The sequence below is a fragment of the Simochromis diagramma genome, unplaced genomic scaffold (genome assembly GCF_900408965.1).
Source record: "Simochromis diagramma unplaced genomic scaffold, fSimDia1.1 OVJJ01000293.1, whole genome shotgun sequence".
In the NCBI taxonomy this organism is placed as follows: Eukaryota; Metazoa; Chordata; class Actinopteri; order Cichliformes; family Cichlidae; genus Simochromis; species Simochromis diagramma.
In genome coordinates this window covers 12,689,918-12,717,509 of record NW_024386801.1, presented here as the reverse complement: position 1 = coordinate 12,717,509, position 27,592 = coordinate 12,689,918, and the positions used below count along the sequence as shown (strand labels likewise).

The 27,592-nt window shown below is 39.0% G+C and overlaps 1 protein-coding gene across 6 annotated transcripts; it reads left to right on the top strand.

Moving 5' to 3' along the window:
- Positions 1–643: 643 nt before the first annotated feature.
- On the top strand, positions 644–25,952 carry LOC120730502 (anoctamin-9). 6 transcript variants are annotated; one of them, XM_040026930.1, is made up of 26 exons: positions 8,999–9,016; positions 9,130–9,175; positions 9,289–9,407; positions 10,080–10,154; positions 10,270–10,392; positions 10,480–10,616; positions 10,934–10,983; positions 11,077–11,135; positions 11,976–12,055; positions 16,433–16,567; positions 16,638–16,731; positions 16,825–16,885; positions 19,280–19,362; positions 19,477–19,581; positions 19,752–19,916; positions 19,998–20,034; positions 21,658–21,769; positions 22,280–22,337; positions 22,441–22,538; positions 22,631–22,827; positions 22,920–23,072; positions 23,154–23,304; positions 23,410–23,523; positions 23,626–23,719; positions 24,525–24,637; positions 25,420–25,952. In XM_040026930.1, the coding sequence occupies exons 3-26, from the start codon at positions 9,387–9,389 to the stop codon at positions 25,433–25,435; spliced, it is 2,331 nt and encodes a 776-aa protein (XP_039882864.1). In that variant the 5' UTR covers positions 8,999–9,016; positions 9,130–9,175; positions 9,289–9,386; the 3' UTR covers positions 25,436–25,952. The 6 variants fall into 6 exon arrangements, with proteins under 6 accessions (XP_039882865.1, XP_039882866.1, XP_039882862.1 ...); XM_040026931.1 differs by lacking the exons at positions 8,999–9,016; positions 9,130–9,175 and adding an exon at positions 644–652 and having other exon boundaries at positions 9,375–9,407; XM_040026928.1 differs by having other exon boundaries at positions 8,976–9,175.
- The last annotated feature ends 1,640 nt before the right edge of the window (positions 25,953–27,592 follow it).

Below are 27,592 nucleotides of genomic sequence, written 5' to 3'. Positions count from 1 at the left end.
TCCGTTCCCTAAATACAAACTGGGAGCTGTCTCCACAGAAGACAGACCTAAAAGCTGAAGGCTCTGACTCCCATTCTATTTTTAAATATTCTAGGAACCACATGTAAACCAGCAATCTGAGAGCAAAGTGCTCTATTGTGGTGGAATGGTACAAGGAGGTTCTTAAGATAAGATGGGACCCAATTTTTCAAGACCTTGTATGTATATGCAGTGCAGAATTATGTTTATGTTTCTCAAAGTCTCTAAAATGTGTATCAACTATTAAAAGCCAGTCAGTAATTAAAATTTACAAGGAAATGTTTATCTGGAGAAGTCTGTGCTTGTTTTCTTTTATACACTATTTCTATATTTATATGATATGTACGATCCTTTGATGCATTTTAAATTTTTAGAAGTTTCCATACTATGCTGGTCGCTTTCTCAGCTTTTATAATAAACAGATGATTAAAAAAAACAACAACAAATAGCTGAGACATTTTACTTTTTCATAGAAAAATATGATCTCTTTTTAAATTTGAGCCAGCTACAAGTCTCAAAAAGTTAAGTTGTACCAGGAGCAATGTTCCCTCTAATTTTTCATGTGTCTGAGCAAGCACACAAACTCCCTGAGCGATCCCTGGGACCACTGTGAGCGACATCAGACGTGTGCACTGTGGTGATGCCAGCATCGAATCCATCCAAGTTATATGGTTTATTAAAATCAAATCAAATTACAGCATTTACATTTATGTTAGACTACCTTTAATTAACTACTTTAGCCCACTTACAATGAAAATGTAAAAAAAAAAATCTAGTCATTGACATGTTAAGACTATTGGAAGTAAAAATAACTTGAACTCCAATTTCGAAAACACAACTTTCTTTTTTTTTTTCTTTTTATAAAGCTCTGACTTGTATCATGAGTATGAGTCTGTGGTCTGGGAGAGAGTCCTGTAACTCTCTGTCTGCAAAATACAGTATATAATGACCAATGTTGGGCAATTAATTATATAGTTACTTCTTCAAAAAAAGTAACTGAGTTTAGCAAACAACGTTTTTTGCAGCTATTTTTTAAATGCAGCCAGGGCGTTTTTAACAAAACATTTCAAACTATTTACTGTTCTGCATCAAATTTGATGCCACACAAATTATTTGTGCTACTCCAACAAATAATTTCTGTCCACTATGAGATAAAGGAGAACAACAGCCTGATACCTGCAGGCCTGACAACAGGAGATGTATCACTGCTGTAACACCTGTAACATTCAGCAGTCGCCTCATTGTTCTGACACACACAACAAAACTACACTACACACTAACTACACAAGATTTGCGCTAAACGTCTCAAATCTCTCACATCTCAAAACACCGCCGTCACTCCTAAAACTTCCCCCGTTTCTTAACAACTAGATGCCAGGTTGCCATATCATTTTTTGATTGGTCGACATGGTACTTTTTTGGACGAATAGGAAAGGGGCAGCGGGGGAGAGGGGGCGGGGTTGTTTTTGCTCACAGGCAGAGAGTGCTTTCAAGCTTTTTTTCTTATAAAACGCAGTTTTTACAGTTTCTTCCCGCAGTAAATATAAACAACGATAGTATTAAGGAAGAAAACCAAACATTGCATTTCTTTTTATCACAACTCTGGTATTACGTGGCCTATCAACACAATTTAAAAACTGTTATAAAGTCCACACTTTTCCCGTCAATTGTTCCATCTGTCCTGCTCACATCTCCAATGGTTGTACACGTTGGCTTCACTCCACATCAGCCACACCGCTTTGCTAGCTAAAACACCGGTGTCGGCACATAAGGACGCTGTCATAGCCTGTGGACGACGTTGATTGGCTGCATATATACGAACGTGAATCGCATCATTGGCTGGACTATGGGATAAGGTGGCATCGTTGTAATCCCATACGGGAGCAGCCAGTCACTTACTGACTAAAACTGCAAAACAGAATTGTTAAAGTATTCATTTTAATTTCATGGTTAAAAAAATTCAGGTTAAAAAATTTTTTGTGCGCAACGCAGATTTTCTGTGCGCAGAGACCGTGCCAGCAGTGTGCAATTGCGCACGTGCGCAGCTTAGAGGGAACATTGACCAGGAGGGAACATTAGCTTTCCTTTTGAGGTTAACTGACAACTATGGAACGCCAGAACTGCCATAATGAATGAATTAAATACACCATTAAATAATTAATTAAATGTGGCAATAATTAATTAATTACATGTGTCATAACTATTTATTTAATTAATTAATTCCAATTTTAATTAATTATTGCCACATTTAATTAATTATTTAATGGTGTATTTAATTCATTCATTATGGCAGTTCTGGCGTTCCATCTACAACAGGTCAGTAACATGAATATGCATAGATAAGAGGACCTTAGAGAGGCAGAGATTCTCAGAAGTGAGGATGGACAGAGAATCACCAGTCTGCAAAAATCTACATTTACAACATTACTGTTCCTCAACATAAAAATTGCAAAGAGATGGACACTTTTTACAGACTAAAGATGAGATGAAACATCTGACTTGCATTCAGTGGCTGCATCTCTGACCCATTATACATAGAACTGGAAGTTTATAGATCGGAAAAGGCACCACAGGCGCTGAAAGATATTTACAGAGTGTTGTCTAAAGAAGAGGGAATGCTACACAGCGGTAAACATGGCTCTGTCCCAACTTGTCTCCTAATCATTGGTTCACTTATTCACACACTGAAACCAATGAAAAAGCTAAAAATAAAAAAAGAAGAAGAAGAAAAAATACCCCATAGCAACAACCCAGCCCTTGTGATAAGATCTGTCAATTCACAATGAAAATGCTGCTGCTGCTTTAAACCAAAACAGAGGTCACATGGTCACAAGGATTTTGTTTCCTTTTTTAGTCAGTGATGTCTTGTAAAACTTCATTTGTGTAATTTGTTTAGCAAAATGTCCAGGGTTAACTTTGGGAAGGCACTGTCTCTTTCTCACACAAACACTCATGTGAACAGACACAACACATTTCCCAGTATGTGTAGGATCCCACAAGCTACTCTGTCTTTCACATAAGAGGGTGTTCAGGTAGTTAAATGGGTACACGGTGACCCCATTTTATCACCTCATGGGCCATGAGGTGATAAAATGATAAACGACCAGCTTCTTCAATGATGAATGCCGATGCTTCACTGGCTGATGAGCTGAACACGTTTTATGCTCGCTTCAACGCCGCAGCAATTAAAACAACAAACGGCTGCGCGCGCTCGGAGTGCACCAGTGAAGAAAATGCATTCATCATCACAGAGCATGCCGTGAGGAACACCTTCAGGAGGGTGAACACCAGGAAGGCAGCAGGACCAGATGCAATCCCTGGCCGGGTCCTGAGAGCCTGCGCTGACCAGCTAGCACTGGTGTTCACGGAGATCTTCAACCTCTCCCTGGCCCAAGCAGTGGTTCCCACGTGCTTCAAACAGTCCATCATTGTCCCTGTTCCAAAGAAACAACAGCCCGCTTGCCACAATGACTACCGTCCAGTAGCACTGACTTCAATTGTGATTAAGTGTTTTGAAAGACTGATGAGAGATCACATCACTTCTTCACTTCCTGCCACCATCGACTCACTTCAGTTTGCATACCGGACTAATCGTTCCACAGACGATGCCATATCTCACCTGCTCCACACATCCCTGAGTCACCTGGACACTGGCAGAGTGAATTATGTTAGGATGCTGTTCGTGGACTACAGTTCAGCATTCAACACAATAATTCCCTCTAAGCTTTTCACCAAGTTGACGGATCTAGGACTCAGCTCATCACTGTGTCAGTGGATCCTCAACTTCCTCACAGACAGATCCCAATCAGTGAGGGTGGGAAAACAAGTCTCCCCCTCCATCTTACTCAGCACTGGAGCGCCTCAGGGCTGTGTTTTAAGCCCCCTGCTGTACTCACTGTACACTTATGACTGTGTAGCCACATCAGACACCACCTCCATTGTCAAGTTTGCTGACGATACTGTTGTTGTGGGCCTGATCTCCGACAATATCAAGATGGCCTACCTGGAGGAGATTAGGAACCTGGAGACCTGGTGCCAGGAGAATAACCTCCTCCTAAACATCAGCAAGACTAAGGAGCTGATTGTGGACTTCACTACAAAGCAGGCAAGGAATTACAAGCCCCTCATCATCAGTGGCACACCAGTGGAGAGAGTGGACAGTTTCCGATACCTGGGTGTCTACATCACTCAGGACCTGTCATGGTCCTGTCACATCAACACCCTGGTTAAGAAAGCCCGTCAACGTCTCTTCTTCCTCAGAAGACTTAGAGACTTCTATCTGCCACTGAAGGTGCTCAAGAACTTCTACTCCTGCACCATCAAGAGCGTCCTGACGGCAAACATCTGCACCTGGTATGGGAACAGCACCAAGCAGGACAGACGAGATCTGCAAAGAGTGGTGCGCTCAGCTGAACACATCATTCAATTAGAGCTCCCTGACCTGCTGTCCATCTACACCAAGCGGTGCAAGTCCAAAGCTAGGAAGGTTATGATGGACCTCTCCCATCCCAACAATGGACTCTTCTCATTGTTGAGGTCTGGGAAGCGCTTCCACTCCCTTAAGGCCAAAACAGAGAGAATGAGGAGGAGCTTCTTTCCCCAGGCTATTCGGGCCCTGAACCAGGTGTAGGACTGGACTCTCCCACACACATCACTATAAGACTGGACTCTCACACACATCACATCACCACACGCACCATCACACATTTCCTATAATTTATAATCTTTATAATCTCTTTCTGCTGTTTGCACATTTTTTACTGTAAATTCCTAAGTTAATTTGTAAATTTTGTAGTAACCTGTAAATTGTAAATACTGTAAAACTTTTTTTCTGTCATTTAATGGTCGGGCATTGTACAGCTACAAGCATTTCACCCCCATGTCATACTGTGTATGGTTGTGTGTGTGTGACAAATAAAATTTGAATTTGATTATATATATATATGAAATATAAGACTTTCACTTCTTTGTTGAGCAGACATTTCCTGGAACTAATCCCCTCAGCAGTGGATGTTTGTATATATTTGCTTAGATTTGTTTAGAGCAGGACTTTGTTTGGCACGTCTTTTCCTCTCTGGCGTGGAGTTCAGGAAAGAGACTATCTGCAGCATTTTCACTCCACCTCCTATCCACCCCAGCCAGTCTTCTTACACTGGGGTCAAATTTAGTAGCAGTGCCCCCACCCCCTCCATCACCCTTGAAGTGGTTCTACAATCCTGTGTGGGTGTAATTATGATGTCCTCCTCTTAGGGGTGTGGTGGAGTACAGAAATACAGCAGCTTATTTTCGCAACCACTTTTTCTCCACCCTCATATCGCCTATCTTCCTTGAGATGTGGGTTTTCCTGGGTGAGCGTTGCCTTTCCAGGATTCCAAGACTAATGATGAAAATCCTCCTTAATAACAAGGCACGGAGGACCACCCATTTGACATGTTACTTTGCCTTTTCTTTAGTTAAAGTTTAAGAAGAGGGCCACAGAAATAGATCCAGACTGCGCAGCTGGAATCATAACCCCACCATCTCACAAAATCATTAAAACAGAATGAAAACATAGCTCAATAAAGTATAGCTGTAATGACACCAGGCAGGTTTAAATACATTGAGGTGACACAGAATCTAATTGTAGTATCAGATACATACATTAGTCAAATTATGATAGGCCAAATGTTTAGTCATTCAATTTTATTGTATGCTTAGTCATGGCTATCCTGTTGATTTAATCTCATAATGGCTTTAATAAGGTTTTTATGTGACATGACCCTCCATACGTGACAAATATAAAATAGTGTGTACATAAATTGTTGATAGAGACTTAAAAATGATTTCAGTAGGTGATTGTGCTGTAAAAACGTGTCTCTGCAAGAACAACAGTAAAGGAAGTGCTCATCAAAATAGTCGTGCTGGAGGGGAAAAGCAGCCACTGGATGTTGTGTGTGTGTGTGTGCGTGTGTGTGTGTGTGTGTGTGTGTGTGTGTGTGTGTGTGTGTGTGTGTGTGTGTGTGTGTGTGTCTAGCTTTCTTTGTGAGGACAGAAATCTGCATTCTACTATACTTGTGAGAACCAACAGCCGTGTGTGTGTGTATCTGTGACTGTGTGTCTGTATATTGGAGGGGGATTGGGTGGATTATTGAGTTTTTAAATCAATGGAACCATAAAACCAGCTTTATTTCAGTTCTAAGTGATGCAGACCACATGATTGATATTGACCCCTATTGTCGCCCATTTATGAATAAAAGGTCTATCATTTTTAAGGTAAAATTTTGAAAAAAAAAATCATAATCATAATAAAAAACATGTTAATCTTGAACAAGTATGTTTACTATCTAATAAAACATCACAGGTGAACAGGTTTGCGTCCACCTATATAACTGTATCAGCCGCACTGAACAAAGAGCCAGTTTGTGCCAGCTTATCTGAGATTTGATAAGAGGAATCACCCTTTTATTTTGTCTCTGATTGCACCACATCAGCAGTCATACAGGATGACTCATTTCTTTGCGAGCAGACCATTCAGTTTGTGTTTTTTAACTGATGGCGTGTCTCATTCTCATCGTTAAACTCACCGTCAGACTCTGACTAGACAGGGCTTATATTGCTCACCTGGTTGAGCAGGTGAGCCATGAACTGAAGGTAAGCGCTCTTACTGAAGGGGGCTGGGTTTCAGTCTACCCCAGACCATTTCCTTTGTGTCATTCCAACTTTCTCTCTACTGTCTGCACTGCCCCATCCAATAATGGTAAAAGGACTCTATTCTGGAAACTCTTTCTTTGTGATTTTCCAAATCTTCTTTCTGAACTAAAATCTCTGAGGTTTTTTGAGCTGAGACTCTTTTTCACAATCTTGATTGGTAAGGAGCCACAAAACAATTTTATTTGTTATGTCTGATGCCTGATTTACAGCTAGGATAGAGTGTGAGAAGATAGATAATGGTTGCTGTAAAACAGAGGGTAACATGTGCAGGAATGCTGGAGCAAATACGTGCAGGTACTTTAAATATAACAATGTTGGAATCTTGTGCAGGAATAGCAAGTACATAGAGGTGAAACACAGTAATTAGAGGTGTGAAGTCAATGAAAATGTGCTATTTGATATATTCTTCACAGAACATGAGCCAAAGGCAAGGAATCTGAGATTGAAATAATCACTTTTTTTCATAAACATTGAAAATAGGTCCCACACAATGGTAGTAAGTAAGCCAGAAATCTAAAATCAAGTTCACTACATAATATAACCAAATCAATACAGAAATCAGAAACCACACAAATACAATGCTTTATTGAAGAATTTTTGAAGTGGTCTTGTGCAGTCGTTCTTCAGTCTTCCTAAAGATTTTTTTCTTTGGACATTGGCTGTATTCACACACATTTGCAGTTCACTCCTTTAACCTGATCATTTTTAGAGGAGTGCCTATTGTTTGTTCATTTGTTAAGTTACTTAATATTGACTTATGACATATTCGAGCATAAAATAGGCAGAAGAACTAGACCTAAAACAAAAGCTATCAGCAAACAAACAATATCTGAAAGTCATGCTCTCAATAACCAGGACAAAAATCCAGCCAACACCCTACACGGGACTTGGGATGTGGATCTGGCCCTCTGATTGGTCCATTTATTGTTCCCTGAAGCTTCATTACAGATGCTCTCAATGGCTGTTAAGAAGTCATTCTTAAGGAAAGCAAACATGGAGTAAAGGCAGAGATATGCCAAATTACATAAATTAAACTGGACTGAAAAGAAGTGCTAACAGATCTTATGGACTCGTGAATCCAAATTTGAAAGTTTTAGTTCAAGTCATCATTAATATGTCAGGAGAGAGTTACAATGGTGAGTGTCTACAGCTATCTATAAAACACAGTGGAAGTCTGGGGCTCCATTTCAGCCAGCTGTGTTGGGGATCCTGTCAAAATTTATGGAATTGTAAATTTAGAAAAGTACAATCGTATTTTGATTCACCATGTTGTACCATCTGGGATGTTTCTGACTGACAATGGTTTAATTTTACAGCATCATAATGATCCCAATGCATGCCTGGACAGAAAAACACAGAGCAGCCTCCCTAGACCTCAACACCACTGAAGCAGTGTGGGATCACAGAGGAAGGAACAAAAGGTTCCCAGTATCCAAAAAGAGCTTTGAACATGTTTCAAGAAGCCCAGAGAACTATTCCCGAAGACTGCTTAAAGAAACGATAATAAAGCTGCCTAACAGAGTTCAGGCTGTGTTGAAGAATAAAGGTTGTCGCACCAAAGCTTGTTACAATTGTATAAACTGTTTATGCCTTATACATGCTGTAGTTACCCAGTTATATTTGCACATTTCAATAAATGGTTACACACATGTCTTGTTTTTCCTCCCAAAATAAAATGAAATAAAATGTGCCTCAAGTCTTTTGCACAGGACTGTATATCCAGAGAATCTCAAACCCCCAGCACAATGAAAAACACCAGAACATTGACTATACTAATCATTGAAGCCTTTTAGTACTACCTGTAAAGATGACAGGTTGTTGTAAATAGGTGGAATAGATTCAATTATATCCAGCAAACAAAACAAGATGCCCATTACAATGTGCCGCTTAACACATGTGCATAGATATAATGATCTCATTCTTAACAGGGAACTTAACTATATTTGTCCTAATATTTAGAATGAATGTGCTTCCTCCTATTGTTTTATTTTTCCGTATTGCCTTTTTAGTAAATGTTAGCGAACCTGCTTAGTCCTTCCATTATAGACTCCAAAATGTTTTTTAATTTTGTAAGATTTTTATTTATTTATTTATTTTGTAAATGTCACAGTCAGTGCTGACAATGGTGTGTAGGACGATTTAGTCACAGCCAAGTCAGGGGGTTTAACAGGCGGTTTCAGCCAGTGTGTTTGCTTCCATCTAGCGGTGGATAAATGGTACTTTGCTCGTAGGAGAGAAGGAGGAGGCATAACAAAAAAGAAGAAGAAGAAGGAAAGCCATTCCATCGTACCTGTCAAGTGAAAAGGAGGTAGTTCAACTGGCTGGCTGTATGTTCTTTGTCTCTGGGGTTATTCTGTATCACACTGTGTTTTTTCCTGTCTTGTTTTTTGTTGGATTTCCCCCTGGACTGAGTGATCACAGAAGAAGGTGGAGGCTGTAAAGATAGATGGCGTGACATCAGCAACAGGTAGAGTCGGTTTTTATACATACCTCTGCTGGTGAAACAACGCCGCAGTTGATCTTAGATGCGATCCGGAAGTTGCCTACTGCTTGTTGAAGAGACATCATATCATTTTATAGCTGGAGAAATCGCTGAGCTGAGGCTTTGGTGTCACTGAATGGTGATCGAAGCTTTATTGTAACCGGAAAGTCACTGCTTCATTCAGTACCGACTCATCATGCCTCTCCACAACAGACAGGTAGGTGATCCGATTCATGAATAATAATGATGCTTCTGTTTTTTTTTAATCGTTACGTAGTGAAGATGCTCTGAGGCCGCCTCACACTTTAACAGATTTTATGTTATCAGCGGCCCTGCTGTTTATCATGACTGCACATAGCTCCATCAAGCAGTCATTACATCAAACCCACTACAGATTCACTTAAATCAAGTTAGTCAGATGAGGTCAGAACATATTCACGCTTTAATCTGCCCTGCGTATGAATCAGGATGTTCAGGTGCTACTGCCTCTGCCATGACTTCACTGTTTGTGGATGTACGTGTGTCAGTGAGAGAATCCCCTGAGGACTTATAGAAAGCATGGATTTGGACTGACTGCTGGACTATATGAGCACGCCATATTTTTCATTCAGGTTAGATTAGCTCTCTGTGCTTTGCTTTCTCAGCGCAGTGGCATTCATTGTCACGCCCCCGTGTTATCGTTAGACAGGATTCTTTTGAAGGTGATAACCTTCCTGCTTACTTTCACAAGCACAGTATCACAAAACAGTGGCCTCATGAAACTCATCTGTTGTGACAAAAGTCTTTACCACATACTTTTCATGCCATTTTTAAAACCACGACTTAATGTATTTACATCAGCATGGGTGATTTCATAATGTAACATTGTTCATTGTTTTTGATGCTTCAGTCCAGTATTGAGATGCTGGAGCTGCTGGGAGTGGTAAAAGAAAATGGCAATGAACAGCAATCATTTCCGCCTGTGGTAAGCCATTGTCCAGTTATAGTTTAATATAATTATAATTCCAGTCCTGGCCATGTTAATGCATATATTATAGCATATAATGTCTGATTTTGGCGTATTGTTTTTTGTCACTCAGCACACTCCACTCTCTTATGACTACGTCCTGGTTGCCAAAACGATTAATAACCAGGAGAGAGAGTCTTTCAAGAAGCAAACTGAGTACATCGAAGAGCTAAAAAGAAAGAACTTCAAAGTCACGGTGGGTGTTTAATAGTACACTTAACATTTCTGCTATAAAATATACATTTCAGCCATACAGTCATTCATCTTAATTTCCTTCTGTTAGAAAATCATAGATGATAATCACGTCTTCTATGGGATTCAAGCGCCCAAGGAAATCTTTGAGAAGTACAGGTATCTGCTCAAGGTGTCCGATGCCTGCAACTGGAGCTCAGATCAGAGCGCAGTGTCTCTCAGTACGAGGTAAACAAGGCCACTGAAACTATTTTTGGCATTTTAAACATTCCTTGCTGCTGTTTTCTGACACTTAAAGCATCCCAGTGTTTATTTGCACTGTGTTGTGTTATCATTACAAAGGACTTGTTCTCAAGCAATTTATTTCCAAATTTTTCTAACCATGTGGTATTTAGATTAGGTCTTCGCCTTTGTGTTTTTATGAAAGTGGAATGCCTAGTTGTCTCTTTAAAATGCATTTTTTAAGGAATCAATAAAGATGCACTAATCTAATGACATTTGTACTTTATGATCAGCTGCATGAGTGATTCTTGTCCTTGTTTCAGGATACGGATTGTCCACTTCATCTTAGGTCACACCAGAATTCGTTCAGGAGGTGAGACAGAATTATTTACAACCCAGATCCTTTGCATTTAACCAGACCCTGAATATTTTTGTTATTATTCTCTTTACCTTTTAATCTCCACAGAAAATCTACGGGAGCTCATAAAGATGAAGGTTTTTGAGACCAAGTTCTGTCTACATGAGGTGAAATGTTTTGTTTGTTTGTTTTTAATTCTGGGTTTTAAGTCTTATCCTTGTATATGAAGTACCTGACAAAAGTGACATGATCAGTATAGACATGGGAAGAATGAGGGCTGCTGATTGCTTTACACTATAAAAAAGAAAGAAAAGGAATGGTCTTCTTCTGCTTCAGAAATCACATCCATGGAGAGTGATAATCATAGCCAAGAATAAAAACAGTCGCCGTAGGAGTAACAATGATAAGAAGTCAGATAAGAATGATCACATAAATCAGTATTTGCCATTGTTTTCTCTATGTGGGTCCACACATTCCTACGCTTAAGATAGTGACACTAAAAACTGTTAAACCACTGCCTTTCACATGGCTGCTTAGGTGTTGAGGTTTTCTCATAAGCTTAATGAACTGAAACTTGGCAATGGCCTCTCAAAACAGAATAGTGGTGCCAAAAAAAAAGTATTTGTTCGCAGAGACACTGCGAGTCATGTTAATGCTGTGAGTCATCTAATACCGAGAATAATTGGGTATGTGCGTGTACATGATTGCTGATGAATATTACATGTTACTGTGTAAGCACGGACATGAGCCACAGTCTGTTGTGTCGCCTTTACAAGCACATGTATGTTAAATAAAGTATCTTACAGTTTCAGCTTTGAACTTGTAAGGTCGAATTGGTTTTAGAAGCCCTTAATTGTTGAAATCTGTTTTTTAAAAAGCCAGCAGATTACATATTCACACAAGAAAGCTTCTGTTCTCAGTGTAACTTTGTGTTTTGTTAAGCAGCTTGCAGAAAGATTTTCTACATGTTGCTGATTTGCTTTGATTTTGTGTGTTTCTGCTTTCAGAAAAAGAAACAGAGAGAACTGAAGGCGGGATGGGCACGGTGGACAGCCTGTCTCCAAGGGCAACCCATAACTGCTGTCAGGTTTGGACTGCAGCACAACAGCCTATTTATTATTCTGCACTCTATACTGTTCCAGTTATTGCAGCATAATTGGTTTCCAAACAAGACAACAGCAAACATGTCATGAACATAATGAATCTGTTGTTTGGAACCATGATTTTAACATAATGTACAGTAATTCGTGGAGTTTTGAGTTAGAAGAGAGCAGAGATGTCTCTGTCTTTAGATTCAGGTGTATCTAAAACATAAACCACGTGTCACAGCAGCAGTTTTGTCTATATGATATCTTTTATACATTTAACAACCCTTAGTAAACATTTTCAGCTTCTTTGTCAGTTGGTATTACAGATACAATTTCAGAATTTATTTAGCTCTTATAATAATAGTGCAACAGATAAGTTAATATTACAGGGAAATAGTTGATGGGTGCACCATAATATGTGCCTTATTTGAATGATCCTAATGTTCAACCATGTGGGTGCAGTATGATATGGGGTGTAGTTGCAGAAGTAATACTGTTTCAGTCCAGTATTATGGATGGACCTCTTATTCTTCTCACTGGTTACTCAGTTCTCAACCCCTAAAATGACCCCCCTAAAAGCTTGTTGTTTATGATGGTCGGTTGTTTGATCCCCAGCTCTTTCATCTGTATGTTGAAGTGTCCTTGGGAAAGATACTAAACCTGGGCTAGCCCCTTATGGATCTATCTGGGTTTGTGTGTGTGTGAGCAAGAGTATTAAAAAAGTATCTGTGGATGCAGCTTGCAAAAAGTGTAAAAAGTGCCTCTATAAATTACAATTCATTTGTGCAGTGGTTCTGGCACTGTCCAGATACCTGCTAATCAGATTAACTGGTCACTAAGGTGTCTGTTGGTGCAACGGTAAATGGTTATCTGTCTTTCTATGTTAGCTTGTTAATAATTTAAAAAAAAATTGATGGTAGGGTGCGGGAATGGGAGAACAGAGCCAAGAATCAAGGAGACTTTATGCACGCAATACATGAATTTTATGAAATTGCATGAGAATAATTTAGCACCTGATGAATATTGAATGCCTGAACCAACGTCTGGAATGAGAATGCTCTGCCTGAAGCGAGTTGCATTAAAGTACTACAAGAGTTAAAGGATTATCCTTTAACTTATAACATATTATGCGGCACTTCAGTTCTTTTGTTTTGTTTGAAACAAAGAAAAATTCTGAAAATAACTTTAACTTACTTCTTTACCTGCTCAGAAGCATATACATTAACAGTAAAACATCTGACAATTCACCAGTGGTTGAAATTCTGTGGTAAATCGGTAATTTGAGCCTAAAATTTGTCATGTGATTTTTCCAAAGGATTTTTCACTTATTTGCTGCACCATAAGCTAATCAGCTAACCTCTGAGACAGAACATCACTGCAGTACTTGTTTCTCTCAGGACTGTAATTATTTTAAATGCCACTTGGCAAGAACACATGCATATGAAGACAGGACTCTACACTTAAAGAATCTACAGCCACTTCATTAGCTAAGTGAGGCTTAGCTGCATGGCAAGGATGCTAATCTCAGCGAGTTGTTGCTAGCATCCTGCAGTTTACCTGGTTCAAGGTTTACTAAGGTGTTGGAGTTCAGTGTATTTTCTAATAAACACACACACGCGCGCGCGCACACACACACACACACACACACACACACACACACACACACACAAAACACTGGAAGTAATTGGAAATGCTATTAGTTAAGTAGATATTTGGCTATAAAACAAAGTGCTAGAATCACTAAAGCTTTGACCTGTTGGTGACATAAAGGGACCACTAATGTCAGTGGAGTTCAGCTGTGGTGCAAAAGTGAATTATGTCTTCCTTGCAGTAAAAATATGTCATGCTGACTATTCTTACCACTGTGTATTATCAGAACTATACACAGTGCATGTTATATCGTGTTATGTTATGCATAGCATAAACTGTACACTGACATAAAGTTTGCCAGTAAAGTAGATAAATCCAGTGAGGAGTTATTATAAAGAAAGTCTGTCCTATATCAGTAATGCATAGAATTGTTAAGAAATGTGTTACTGTGAAGTGAACATTTTTATCCACATTTGTTTCAGAAGAAATGATAAATGTATATTCCAAAACGTTGATTCTGTTCTTCTGGACATAGCGTTTTTGATGGGAGAAACGTTTCTCACTCATCCAAGTGACTTCTTCAGTCTGCTGACCGCAGGTTTGCCCAACCTTATAAACAGTACATTTGCACAATAACTGAAACTAGACCACTTAATGAACAATGGGCTGGGAGGTCAGTTCCTTGATCATTAGTGTGCAAATTGTCATGACCATTGATCAACAACCACTGATCAATGGCCACTGATCAATGGCCACTGATCAATGGCCACAAGTACCATTCACAGAGAGTTGGGGAATGGCTGCAATGACAGCATTGTAAGATGGTGAAAGATGTACCCTTAGGCCCCCTCTTCGATTCAGAGATGGTCGTTCCCTTTTCACGTAAATCAGTCTGCTGCCCAGCTAGTCTGACTCCCCGCTCAAACCACCATTCCTCCCTGTCCAGGATGTGTACATCCTCATCATTGAAAGAGTGTCCACTGGCCTGTAGGTGTAAATAGACTGCGGAGTCCTGGCCTGACAAGGTTGCTCTTCTGTGTTGTGCCATCCGCTTCGCCAGAGGTTGTTTGGTTTCCCTGATGTATAAATCCTGGCAATCCTCCTGGCACTTAACAGTGTACACTATGTTAGTCTATTTGTGTCCGGGGACCTGATCCAATAGTTCAATATTGGTGTGTTTAGGGGTTTATAAGCCACACAGACTCTGTGTTTAGAAAAAATGCATCTCAACAGTTCTGATACTCCTGACACATAGGGGGATCACTAAGGGTTTTTGCTTAGGCAGCAGATGTCCTTCTCTCCTGGTTAGGCTGGAGATTTCTTTAGGTGCCTTCCCAGCTTTGATAAATGTCCAGCTGGGATAACCACATTTACTCAGAGCCTTCTTAATGTGATGTCCTTCTGCTTCCCTGGCCGCTGTGTCTGTGGAGATGGTGTTCGCTCTGTGTTGTAGCGTCCTGATGAACCCCGGTTTATGCTCCAGTCGATGATGAGAGTCAAACCTTAAATACTGCATAGATTTGGGGTATGCATAGATTTGGGGTACACATCAGCTTTTAGATGTCCCCCATTACTGATGGAAATCTCCCAGTCTAAGAAGGCTAACTTGCTACTTTTCATATCCTCCCTGGTGAATTTTAAGTGTTGGTCCACTGAGTTACTGTGATCCATGAATTGTGGTACGTCCTGAGATTTGATTTTCACCTAGGTGTCATCCACATATCTGAACCAATGTGTTCCCGGGTAGGATAACAAGGCCCTCTTTTCCACTTCCTTCATGTACAAGTTAGCGATGATGGGTGAAACTGGGGAACCCGTGGTAAACCCATTGGCTTTGATCAGTGGTTGTTGTGTCACGGTCTGTGTGGCAGACCGTGGGTGTGTGGGGAAGGAGGACCCAAGATGCAGGACTCTGCGGTGCAAACAGTGCGTTTATTTACAGTGAAGTAAATAGTACACAATAATGAATCCCCGTGCGTTTCCAACTCCTGTGACGCCTCTCCTTCCCAGTGCTCGTGCTCCGTGTCTCTGCTCCCGTGAAAGTTGTGCTCGCTGCTCTCCCGTTCCCGCACTCCTTCTGGAAAATCCACAGAGGCAGCCGGTAACACACAACTACGAAGTGACAGACTAGAACTCACTGATTTTGCTGGGAACACTGACGGGTAGTCACTCAACGATCCAGCGCCGAGAAGCTCTCAGCCACACTGTTTTGTAGCTCCTCTGACGAGGCTCGATCGGTGCCAGGTGTGTGTGGAGATCCTTGGGTGTGACCGGTCAACTGGCAGGGCCACACCCACCAGGCCTGAAGGTGCCTGTCACGACCGCGCCCACAAACACACACACACACCTTCCAAAACACAAACATGGAGTGCAGGAAAAGCAGCAGAACAGAGCACAACCATATAATAATAATAATAATAATCATCATCATCATCATCATAGTCCACACTGCAGACCCCGAGTCCCTGGAACCGGGTCCATGACATGTTGATCAATTGTCATGACAATTTACATATTAATAATATGGAACTGACCTCACAGTCCATTGTTTATTCACTGGGCTATTTTCAGTCATTGTGCAAAATATACTGTTCATAAGGTTGGGGGTACCTGCACTCAGCTGAGACTGAAGAAGTCACTTGGATGAGTGAGAAACGCTTCTCCCATTGAAAATGCTGTCCAGACGAACAGAATCAACTTTTTGAGATTTACTTACCTGGATGATTGAGCATGCATCAAGACATAAATGTATTTTTTTTCTATCTGTCTGTGTTTTATTGTGTCAGGAACTACTTTGGAGAAAAAGTGGCCTTGTACTTTCTGTGGCTGGGCTGGTACACATTTCTCCTAATCCCACCTGCTATCATCGGGATCATTATCTTCCTCTACGGCATCTCCTACTACAAACACTCACCCCTCCTGTAAGTTTCTGGCTGTATCCTCATACAGTACATCTTTCCTTTGTAATGACTTGAACTTTAAATCTTTTAGAAATGAGGTTTGCAACTCCAACACAACCATGTGTCCACTTTGTGACAAGGGTTGCAAAGAGTGGAAGCTCAATGACACCTGCATTTATACCAAGGTAAATCATTTTACATCATTACATTTATTGCGAAATAGATTAACAATGTGATTGTACAGTCACCGCTTACTATGGCTTTTTTTCTATTTACAGGTGACCTTACTGTTTGACAACGAAGGGACAGTGTTCTTTGCGATGTTCATGGCAATATGGGGTGAGTTTGTCAATATTCACATCCATATTTGAGATAGACACAATCATGCAATAGGATCTTTTAATAATAGAAAATAAGAATGCAATTATGTTTTGTTTTAATTTGCTTGAACATACAGGACATTTTGTACAGACAAGTCTTTCATCAGCCTCAGATCTATTTCATTCAAATGCCAGTCTTTTTATGATTGCTCAGACATGCACTGCCAAGAGATGCCACATCACTGAACCTACTCTCCCTGGCTACTCATATCTTAATCAGCGCAGGCCATCTGGCCATGGGGGTGGTCGAGCATTCATCTATAAGAACATATAAATGCTTTTCACTGTTCTGCTTTTAGTATCTATATGTTTTTATAGATGCTTAGAGTCTGTAATCACACTTCATCTAATATTAAATTCTAATGTTTAAACTAAGGATTTATCCGATTATGCTTCAGAGGTGTTAAGTAGCACAGGGTTTGAAGAGAATGAGCTAGAACTGGTTTGTAGGGAGGGGTGGGAAAGGGCAAAAGGAAGTGAGACATGATATTATTTGGATTATGCTGAATGAAGGTCACTTTTCACACACAATCCAAAACTAAATCAAAGAAAAGTAATGCACCATTTTTCATTGAAAAACACTTCAAAAGCTGAAATAATAGAATATGACAGTTTATAGGTAGATATAAGGAGTTTATCATAAGACAACTGACATAGAGAATAGCTAGAGTTTTCTGACATTCTTTTTATTTTTAAGTAAAGATTTTGTAAACTAAACCTCTTTCAACAGTAGTTCACATTCAGGTTAGTTCAACCTTGAAACTGTCCTGTTTATGTAAAAGTTGTTAAGGTGGACTCAGCTACTAACACAAAAGCTGAGACTCGTGTCTAAGTGTTCAAAAGAATTGTTCATAAAAGAAGACTTTAATTCACACTCACAATCAAATAAAAGGCACTGCATATAGGAAGAGGCAGAATAATCCAATAAAAACAACAACAAAAAATACTTCCAGTGAGCTACACACAGTGTGTATTACACTGTGAAGCAAGTTCAACACACCTTTCCATTATCTAGCTTCACTTAAACTAACATCTTTAATCAGGCTGTATAGTCACACAAAGGTAATTAGCAACTTGATAGCTTATCACTGAATTAATTGCTGGTGTTGGTAGTATCTGGCCAATCACAAACATGGAGAACTCTGTTATGAGTTTAAAGGGAAAATAAAAGTGAATGTGTGTGCACTTTAAGTGTGGCCAGGAAAACTGGAAAAGACGTACTATATTATAATGTTTAGCTTATTTGAAGCTTGGAAGGAAAGTTGGCAAAAATGCATACTGAGTAACTTAACAGAGATAGAAAAATCTGATGGATTAGAGTTGTTCTTCCCTCCAGTTAATGTTTAAATGTCTTTAAGGTAGTTTTATTGTCGGAGAGTAAAGATTAAATATAAAAACAGAATTCAAAGTAGGTTAAATCTATGTGAATATTTGATCAAAGGTTCACAAGTATAAATTGTTTTAGTACCCTCTTTATAGACCCTCTGTATAGACCACTGAAAGTGTCAATGACTTTACAGTCACTGGGAAAAGGAAATTGAAGTAATTACTTCTTAGATTTTATCGTTCTTACTGATGCTTTTTATTGACAGATGCAATTTAAAAAGTTTTGACCATCTTACTCACAGAGGGAGCCACAGATCTCACATGAATGCTAAGATCTGTTGCTATTTTGCAGAGAGCTGACTGGTCACTGTGCTTTGTTCAAACCTGTTGATCTCGAATCTCAAACATAACCTGCTCTCTACCACGTGAACCGTCTTTGTAATACTGACACCTTTATTAGGCTTGGCTGGATAAGTAAGAATCATGCTTAATAGAGCCGACACACATAAACAGACACACACACACACTGGGTGAGGGATAATGTGGCATGGGGCAGCTCAATCAGGAAAAGAATAAAGAGAGTGAGAAAAGGAACAAAGCGGGCCAGTAAATACACCGAAACTACTTGAACAGCCTTCAAAAAGTAGAAAGAATTGAAAGTAAAACTCAAACAGACAAACAAAAACACAGACAGGGGAAACCCAGGAGGGACATGGAAACGAAAAACAACAACAGCAAAAACTAAGGTTTACTACAGAAACCATTTCACAAATACTATGTCACAGACAGCTGGCAGAGGTCAAATAAGAAATAATAATACGCTTTTCAACCTCAAATTAAAAGCAGGCCAACACTGACATATTTTCCAGTCAAAGTTATACTTTAAAACAGACAAACACCTAAAATATTCCCAACGTTGGCAGAGGTTATTAACATGTGGTGATCAAGAACAGTCACTGTTAATTGGTGCAACTATTTGGTGCATAAAATGCTCTATAAATCTCACAGAAACTCCTGTTTTTCACAGCAACACTGTTTTTGGAGTTCTGGAAGAGACATCGTGCTACCTATGTGTGTGAATGGAAAGTGTCTGATTGGAGTGAGGAAGAGGTATTTGACAGTATTATCCACTCAGTCCAGTTTGTGACACCAATACAGTGTTTATTACTTTTCATGGATGTATGTGTAAGGATGTGTTTTTTTGCTTTTCAAATCAAACTACAGGAGGAACTGATCCTGGAACTTGTGAATGATGTCAACTGTGAACCAAAAAAATTTAAGCACTCCTATTGGACCAGCAGTCTGATTTTTATCTGTGTAACAATTATGGTAGGATATCTTTTCTTCTCTTTGTCTAAATGCATTTAATAAGGATTAATAATGATTTAATAATGTACTGCTTAAAATAAGAGTCAGGCTGGTTTGAACGTTTTGGAAAGAAAAATGATGTTAATCGGAAAAGTATGGTGACCCAACTTAGTGTCTTTGTGTTTCTACAGATATTAGTGATCATCAGCCTAACGAGTGCTGTGGTGGTGTTCAGGGTGATTGCAGCAGATTTTTTGGCAAAGTACAAATTGAAATCTTTAAGCAACCACTCCAACATATCTGTGATGGTGCTCGGGGGTTTCCTCCATTACTTCATCATCACTATCATGACACGGGTACACAGATGTCTTAAAGTACATCTCTTTATGTGTTTAATAATGCTATCTGTGACCATTATCATACTTTTGCCTTTGCAGGTAAATTGGATTGTGGCCAGGAAACTCTGTGACATGGGTATGTTTAATGCACCTAATTTTCTTCTCCCCCCCAAACTTTAAAGAGTTTCTGTCAGGTAACAGCTTCAGGAGGAGGCAGGAAGGAAAGTAGTCAGATAGGAAGCAGATAACACAGGTAATAGACAGATAACTTTCAGACAGAGCTTTCATCAATAAATTTTCCTAAAACTGATTTTTACACGACTTATACACATATTTATAATATTTATAAAATATTTATGATGCATTGATCTCTTTGAAATGGTCAAAAATTGTCAAAAATTAGGACACCCAAGACACTAAAATAAGATCTACAAAAGTAGATACACATTGCAAAAATGCTAGACCTAACAAATATAATACAAGGATGCTCTCTGGAATGGTCGTCGTTTTTTTGTGTCCTTGGGAAATAACTTGTGCATCCATCTAGGTGTGTGTGTGTGTGTGTGTGTGTGTGTGAGAGAGAGAGAGAGAGAGAGAGAGAGCATTAAAATGTGTCTGGAGATGGAGCTTGCAGCATAAGAAGGGCTTTCAGTAATATCTGAGTGCAAAAAAGCACTGTATAAATTGCTGTTTATTTGCCATGGGCTGAATTTGGAGCGAGCAGAACACAAAAAACTCTGGCTAACCTTAGAAATATTTTAGCTTTACAGTGCTGTTAATTTAGTTACATGAGTTAGGCAATATAACAAACAGCTTGGCAGCAGAATGATGCATTGATTGCCTTGCAGCAAGAAGGCTTGAGTTTGAATTGTCTGCTGGTGTGATGGTGAATGGTTATGTGTCTCTGTGTGATGGCCTGTTAAATACTACTACTACTACTAATAATAATGATCATCATCATTATCATTATCATCATCATCATCATCACCGTAATAAACTGATGACAGGGTGTGGGCATAGAAAAGCTGAGCCAAGGGTAGTGGAGTCTTTATGCAGTGAATACATGAATTTCACTGACTTGCACAGGAATAAATTGACAGTAGATGAATGTTAACTGTATGAACCTAGTTATATGTGTCACAGTATCTTAAAGGTAATGTGTCTTTGCAGTATTCTTGTTTTACTTGAATCAATTAAGCTCTTTTAAGTACTTGTGCTTCTTTACAAAAGCACATACATTAAAAGTAAATCTCTGACAGTTAACCAATGGTTGAAATTCTGCAGTAAAACAACGTTTTTCTAACGTGGAAATGAAGGTCCTATCGGAAAATTTTGAAATTCAAGCGGCTAATGGGATTTTTTTTAAATGAATAACTCCAGAAGCATATAATTCTTTCCCATTCTTGTTTCCATTTTTGAAGGAAAGATTGTTTCAGCTATCTGATGCACTACCTGGTGATGTTGATAAAATCTGCACACCAAGAGAAGCCACATTCCAAGAAATCAAAACACTTTTGCGATAGTGTTTCTGCAGCTGCCCTTGTTTTGGTGTGATAAGGCTCACAAATGCACACACATGTGCATGTACACACAGGCATGCAAGGATCAAACATTACCAGTCACGCTTTTGCAGCAAGTAGATACAATCAGAGAAAATTGATGTGGCTTTTTTGTAGGATGTGCGATTGTGCCATCTATTGGCCAAACAGTGAGATGCATGCATGCTGACGTACACTAACACGACTTCTGTCTTCACCAGAGGAGATAAGGTCGTTTGCTTCCACTGAAAAGAGCTTCACAGTCAAAATGTTCACCTTCCAGTTCTTCACCTATTTCACCTCACTGTTTTATGCGGCCTTCATTCTTGGCAGGTAAGAACTGCTGTCTGATTGCCTTTCAAAATTTATGGTTGTGCTGATTTGCAGCATCTTCATTTTTCAGTCCTCCTCAGAGCCTGGACCTCAACATTATTGAAGCAGTGTGGGATCATCTTGACAGAGAATGAAACAAAAGGCATCCAAGAAGCCTGGAGAACTATTCCTGAAAGCTATTTAAAGAAATAACAAGAATAAAAGTAAAGAATAAAGAATGAGAATAAAACAAAGAATAAAAGTAAAGAATAAATAAAGAATAAAAGTGGTCATACCAGATATTGACTTTAAAGCTTGTTAGAGTGGTACAAACCCTATGCGTTTCCAGATGTTTCATTAAATCCCCCTTTTTCTATCAAATTCTTCAAAGAATTGAAGGATGGCTCAAGATTTTTGCTCAGTTCTCTATAAATCTCATTGTTCTACCTTTTCAAACATGCTGTATGTCTTTGATCATTTGGACTTATCTGACTAATAATTCACATTTTAATGATACATATATATTTACAGGATAAATGGCCGCCCTGGGAATTATGTAAAAATTGCAGGCCGTTGGAGACTTGAGGAAGTGAGTATGGCTCGGTCCACACTTAGAAAAACAAATGTAGTATTATTTTTGTGATGTTTGTGATGATAAACTTTCTGACTTTATTTTAAACTTTTTCATGCAGTGTCACCCTACTGGTTGTCTGACCGACCTGTTTATCCAAATGACCATCATCATGGTACTAAAGCAAACCATCAGCAATGTCTTTGAGTTCACTGGACCGTAAGTATAAAAGAGCTTTGTAATCTCATACAAACTTGTACATATGCCTCAACCTTGTATCTGTGCTGACATAAGCGGTTTGTTTGAATTAGCTGGTTATGCCGGTTGTGGAAAGGAAAAAGAACCCAGAAACTACAGAGGAAATGCGCTCACTGCTATCTGAAAGATGACTCAGACACTAAAGATGGGGATGAACTTTGTGAAAACTGCAAGCTCCGAGACTGGCTAAGCAACTACCGCCTAAATGATGTCGACTCATTTAGCCTGTTCAGAGAGTTTTTGGAAATGGGTATGTGCTCAGTGTCATGCTTCAACAGCAACAGTAAAGGATAAACTAATATTGGGAAAAAAATAAAATTGATCTTTACTTTCTGTTCTCAGTGATCCAGTTCAGCTTTACCACCCTGTTTGTGGCAGCCTTTCCTCTCGCTCCTCTGTTGGCCTTCATCAATAATGTCATAGAGATACGTCTGGATGCCATTAAGATGGTCACTCTCGAGCGGAGGATGGTTCCCAAGAAAACCAACAATATTGGTGAGAACTGTTGTGAAAAGGCAGGACACTGTGGGTCTTGTTAGCATGTTGAGCATTAGTAACACTGCTGCTTCTCCTTAGGTGTGTGGCTAGATATACTAGAGGCTATTGGTGTCTTAGCAGTCATTGTCAATGGGCTGGTCATTGGTGTATCCTCGGACTTCATCCCCCGACTTGTGTACCGTTATCACTACGGCCCGTGTGCCCAAGGCACAGCTGCACCAGATACTGAGTGAGAAGTGCATTCCTCTCGAAATTCTATACATTTTGCAATTGGCTGTATGGCTTATATGGTTATATGGCTTTCTTTTACGTTTTTCTTTTTCTCATGTTCAAGTTGTATGGTGGGTTACATCAACAACACTCTCTCCATTGCCCCATTTCTTCGTGTGAATGCTTCATATAAATACAGCGAGAACATCCCTCCTGGTAAAGAGCCTTTCTTCTGCAGGTTTGTTTTCCTTTAGTTTTCTCTTACAGATTAAGTTTTTGAGTTAAAAATAAATAAATAAAAAAAACATCTGATCAAAATCTAGTATGTTCCTTTTGACAGTTATAAGGACTACAGGAGCAAAGATGACTACAGTCATACCCATCAGTTCTGGATCATTTTAGCTGCGCGCTTTGCATTCGTCATCTTGTTTGAGGTAAGACCTTTGGACTTTTACAAAGCACGGCACTACATTCACGCATTCACCTCTTTCCTGAGCAGTTTTTTAGCATTCTGTTACAATCTCTGGGTTTTGGGTCCAGGATTTGGTACTTGTAACTATTAATTATTAAGGTTTTTGGGTTTTGTCATCCTTTAAGTTTGGGAGAATTTTATACTTTTGTTGGCCTCTCTTTGTATATTTATTTGACTGATAAATATCTTTTGCATTTTCTGTTACATTCTGATTTTTATTCTTGGTTTCATAATTCTTACTTACTATCTTTCTTCATCCCTTTGTTCCCCCAGTTAGTCACCCATATTTGTGATCTCTCTGTGTTTGTTACAATGTGTATCTGCTGCCCCTCTATCAAGTCTGTATGTCATAGTGTTGACAACATTTCCTGTTTTATTGTGATAGTCTGTTACCCAGTGTGTTGTACTTTGGTTTTCTATGTATGATTTGCTTCAGCTGTGCTCCCTGTGTAAGTTCCCATCTTCTATGGATTATTATACACCTTAAATTAAAGGTTGTTGCAAGTTTCAAGCCTGTCTTTGAGTTTGCATTGGGGTGCTACTTCTTCCTAACTACAATGCATTCAACACAATGATTTTCTAACTTTGACAGCTTTGAAAAAGTTTTCAGAGCTTAGAGTCGGGCTGTAACAAAACCAAGGTGTATGAAATAACCCATTACCTCCTTTTTTTAATTAATTAATAAATTAAGTTTTTTTTTTTAGTTTGTTTGTTTGTTTGTTTATAAAATGAGATTCACTTCCTAACCATGTACCCTCTGCTTGCAGCATGTTGTTGTCATATGCAAGTTCATTGCAGCCTGGTTTATACCGAGTGCTCCCATGGAAGTGAAGAACTGTAGGCTCTCAGATAAACTCAAGAGGCTAAAAGAGGAGCTCCAGTGAGTCTTTGATAATACATGCTTACGTGTGACTGCTTAATGCAAGAAACCCCCCCAAAACTGTTGTGCAATAGTGTGACATGTCATGTATCTTCTGAAATGTACCTGTAAGTAATGCGTGTGTCCCCAAAGGTTTCAGAATGTGTCTGAATCACTATTAGCTCTATTAAGTCATGACATGACACACTAAATATGTCAGTGTTATCAAAATGCTTTGTTACTACACGTTACTTTCTTTCAATTACAGTAATATCATGAGCTGATATGAGCAGTGAAAAGGTGGCTCATTTATTGCCCCAAAGTTAAACTGTACACTTTCCCTAAGTCTCTGATTTTCAGCTGAAACTTTCAAGTTTAACCATCCTGTCCCATTTACACAGATTCGGACAAGTAGGACAAAGGGCTTCTTTGTCAAGTATTTGGTCAATAAGCATAATTGAGTTGCTTTAACAGATCCATCTTCCTTAACACAGTTTTGTTGTTTAAGATCTATTTAAAAGCTAAACCTTTATTCTGCCTGCAGAACTAATAATATTGATAGTAGTGCTACTAAAAAACTAATTAAGATTTATTTAAACATGCCTATATTAAAAAGGGTGTATTTAAATTTGGTTTTTCTCAACATTTTTCATGTAGACAGCCTGACTTCCTTAGCGATTGCCACATGATATCTGTTTAAAATAGTTTTCTACACAAATTCAACAGTACTCTAATTTGAAATGTTTAACAGTATTGTTGATACATGATGACTTATAAAATGTGTTTGTTTTTATTTCTTGCAGATCATTTGAAGCGTGACGGTGTAAACGGGATACATGTTACCCGAACAACACAAACCCAGTGTTGACTTGTGCATTAAAGTCTCCAGACTACTGCAGTGTTGCGTCAACTTCAAGGTTCTTAATCATCTCTCTGAGGAGCTCAGATGGAGGCCTGTGGCTGGATTGTCATCCATTAAAAGGACTGTAAAGGCAATTTGTCTTGAAGAAAACCAGTGTACAGCAGCTGATGTTACTGACCGCAACTTTCACGAGATTATTCTTATTCTGTATTGAGAATCCACCACTTGCTTGCTGTAGAAACTCCATATATATGAGCCTGTGTTTTGTATTGAAAGACTAAAGATAATTTATACTGATACTGTAAACGGGGTGTTGACTGTGTTATGCCTTAATGTATACTGTTTTACACAAAAAGCGCTGTGATGATTGTTGCTTTACTACAGGCAGAATCCAATTGTGTATTTTGTAACTCAGATGCAAGAATGTTTTGCTTTATAACATTTTATATCATTAAATACAAAAGAGAAAACATCTGTCCTTGTGATTGTCTATTAATTTAACATGTGAGCATTTTTGAATTTGCAAAGCCACGGACAGGAGTAGAAGCAATGTCGATTCAGTGGCAAAAAAGCCACACGTCTTTTGTCTTCAAGTTTGATTTTCAAGAAAAATACATTTTAAAACAAAAGGTTTTAAAGCAGTAGCTTAATCACAAAGATATTGTAAATATTATACATTTGCAGTTTACATTTTGTGTGCATAAAACAAAATAGGATTTGTACTACCAATATAAGAAGAGCTGTTGATTTAAAACATTCCTTAATGAATTCCACTGTGTCACGGCATGAATTGGAGATGGTTATTAATACCTTTATTTCATCACGCCTGGATTACTGTAATTCATTGTTTTCTTCCCTTAACAAAACTTCTTTGACAGAGCTGCAGGTTGTTCAGGACACTTCCACGAGGCTTCTGACTAATTCTTCACATGTCACACAGTTGCTGACTCAGTTGCACTGGCTCCCCATTAACTTATAAGTCCACTTTCAGATTCTGATTTCTACTTTTAGAGGTCTGCATGAAGCAGCAACATCATACATCAGTGAACTTTTACATCCCCAGCATGCCCCTGAAGTCATGTGATAAGGGGCAGCTGCAATAAGGTAACCCTGTGTTTCTAGCATTTTGTTGCAAAACATGTTTTTTTTAAAAAACAAAACAAAACATGTAAGTTGTAAAATGTATGTATATATTTATTTAATAAAACTGTGTATTGTAGAATGTTGGTGGACGGTTAGAATTTGAAAAACCTCAACCTCAATTTTGCCTGACAGTAAAAAACTGGTTTAGAACTTAAGAGCTGCGAGTAGTTAAGGCTGCCAGTTGTCATCAGATGAGTGTGATTGTTCGTGCTGTGAGAAGGCTTGCCATGTGAGTAACTGTCATAGCCAGAGCTAAATGGGCAAATAAATGCCTCTTGCTTCCAACATACCTTGTCTTGGTCTTCCTCGCTGTAAATTCAGCCGCAAAAGGTTGCAGTGCTATAAAAATAAAATTTTACTTAGTTACTAATGACTTTATTTATGACATTTAGACTTGTGGTAAGGTCACAAAAGAATGCAAACACAATCAAAAGAACTGCAGGCCTCATTTGGCTCAGTTAATGTCAAAGTTCTTGATCCAACAATAAGAAAGAGACTGGGCAAAAATAGCATCCAGGGGAGTTCAAGGAGAAAACTACTGCTAACCAAAAATAACACAAAGGCCTCCCTCACATTTCCCAAAAAACATCTTGATGAACCCCAAGACTTTGGGGAAATATTCTACAGTGATGAGAAAAAAGTTTAACTTTTTGGAGGCTTTTTGTCCCGTTATATTTGTCATAAAACTAACACAACATTTCACAAAAAGAACATCATTCCAACAGCAAATGTGGTGGTGGTAAAGTGATGGTCCGAGGCTGCTTTGCTGCTTCAGGAAGACTTGCTGAAATTAAACCATGAATTCTGCTCTCTGCCAGAAAATCCTGAAGAAAAACATCCGGCCATCAGTTCATGTCCTGAAGCTCAAGTACACCTGGAGTGGATGAGTAGCTGTCCAAAGTTAAATTCAATTGAGATGCTTTGGCATGACCTTAAACAGACTATCCATACTTGAAAACCATCCTGTGTGG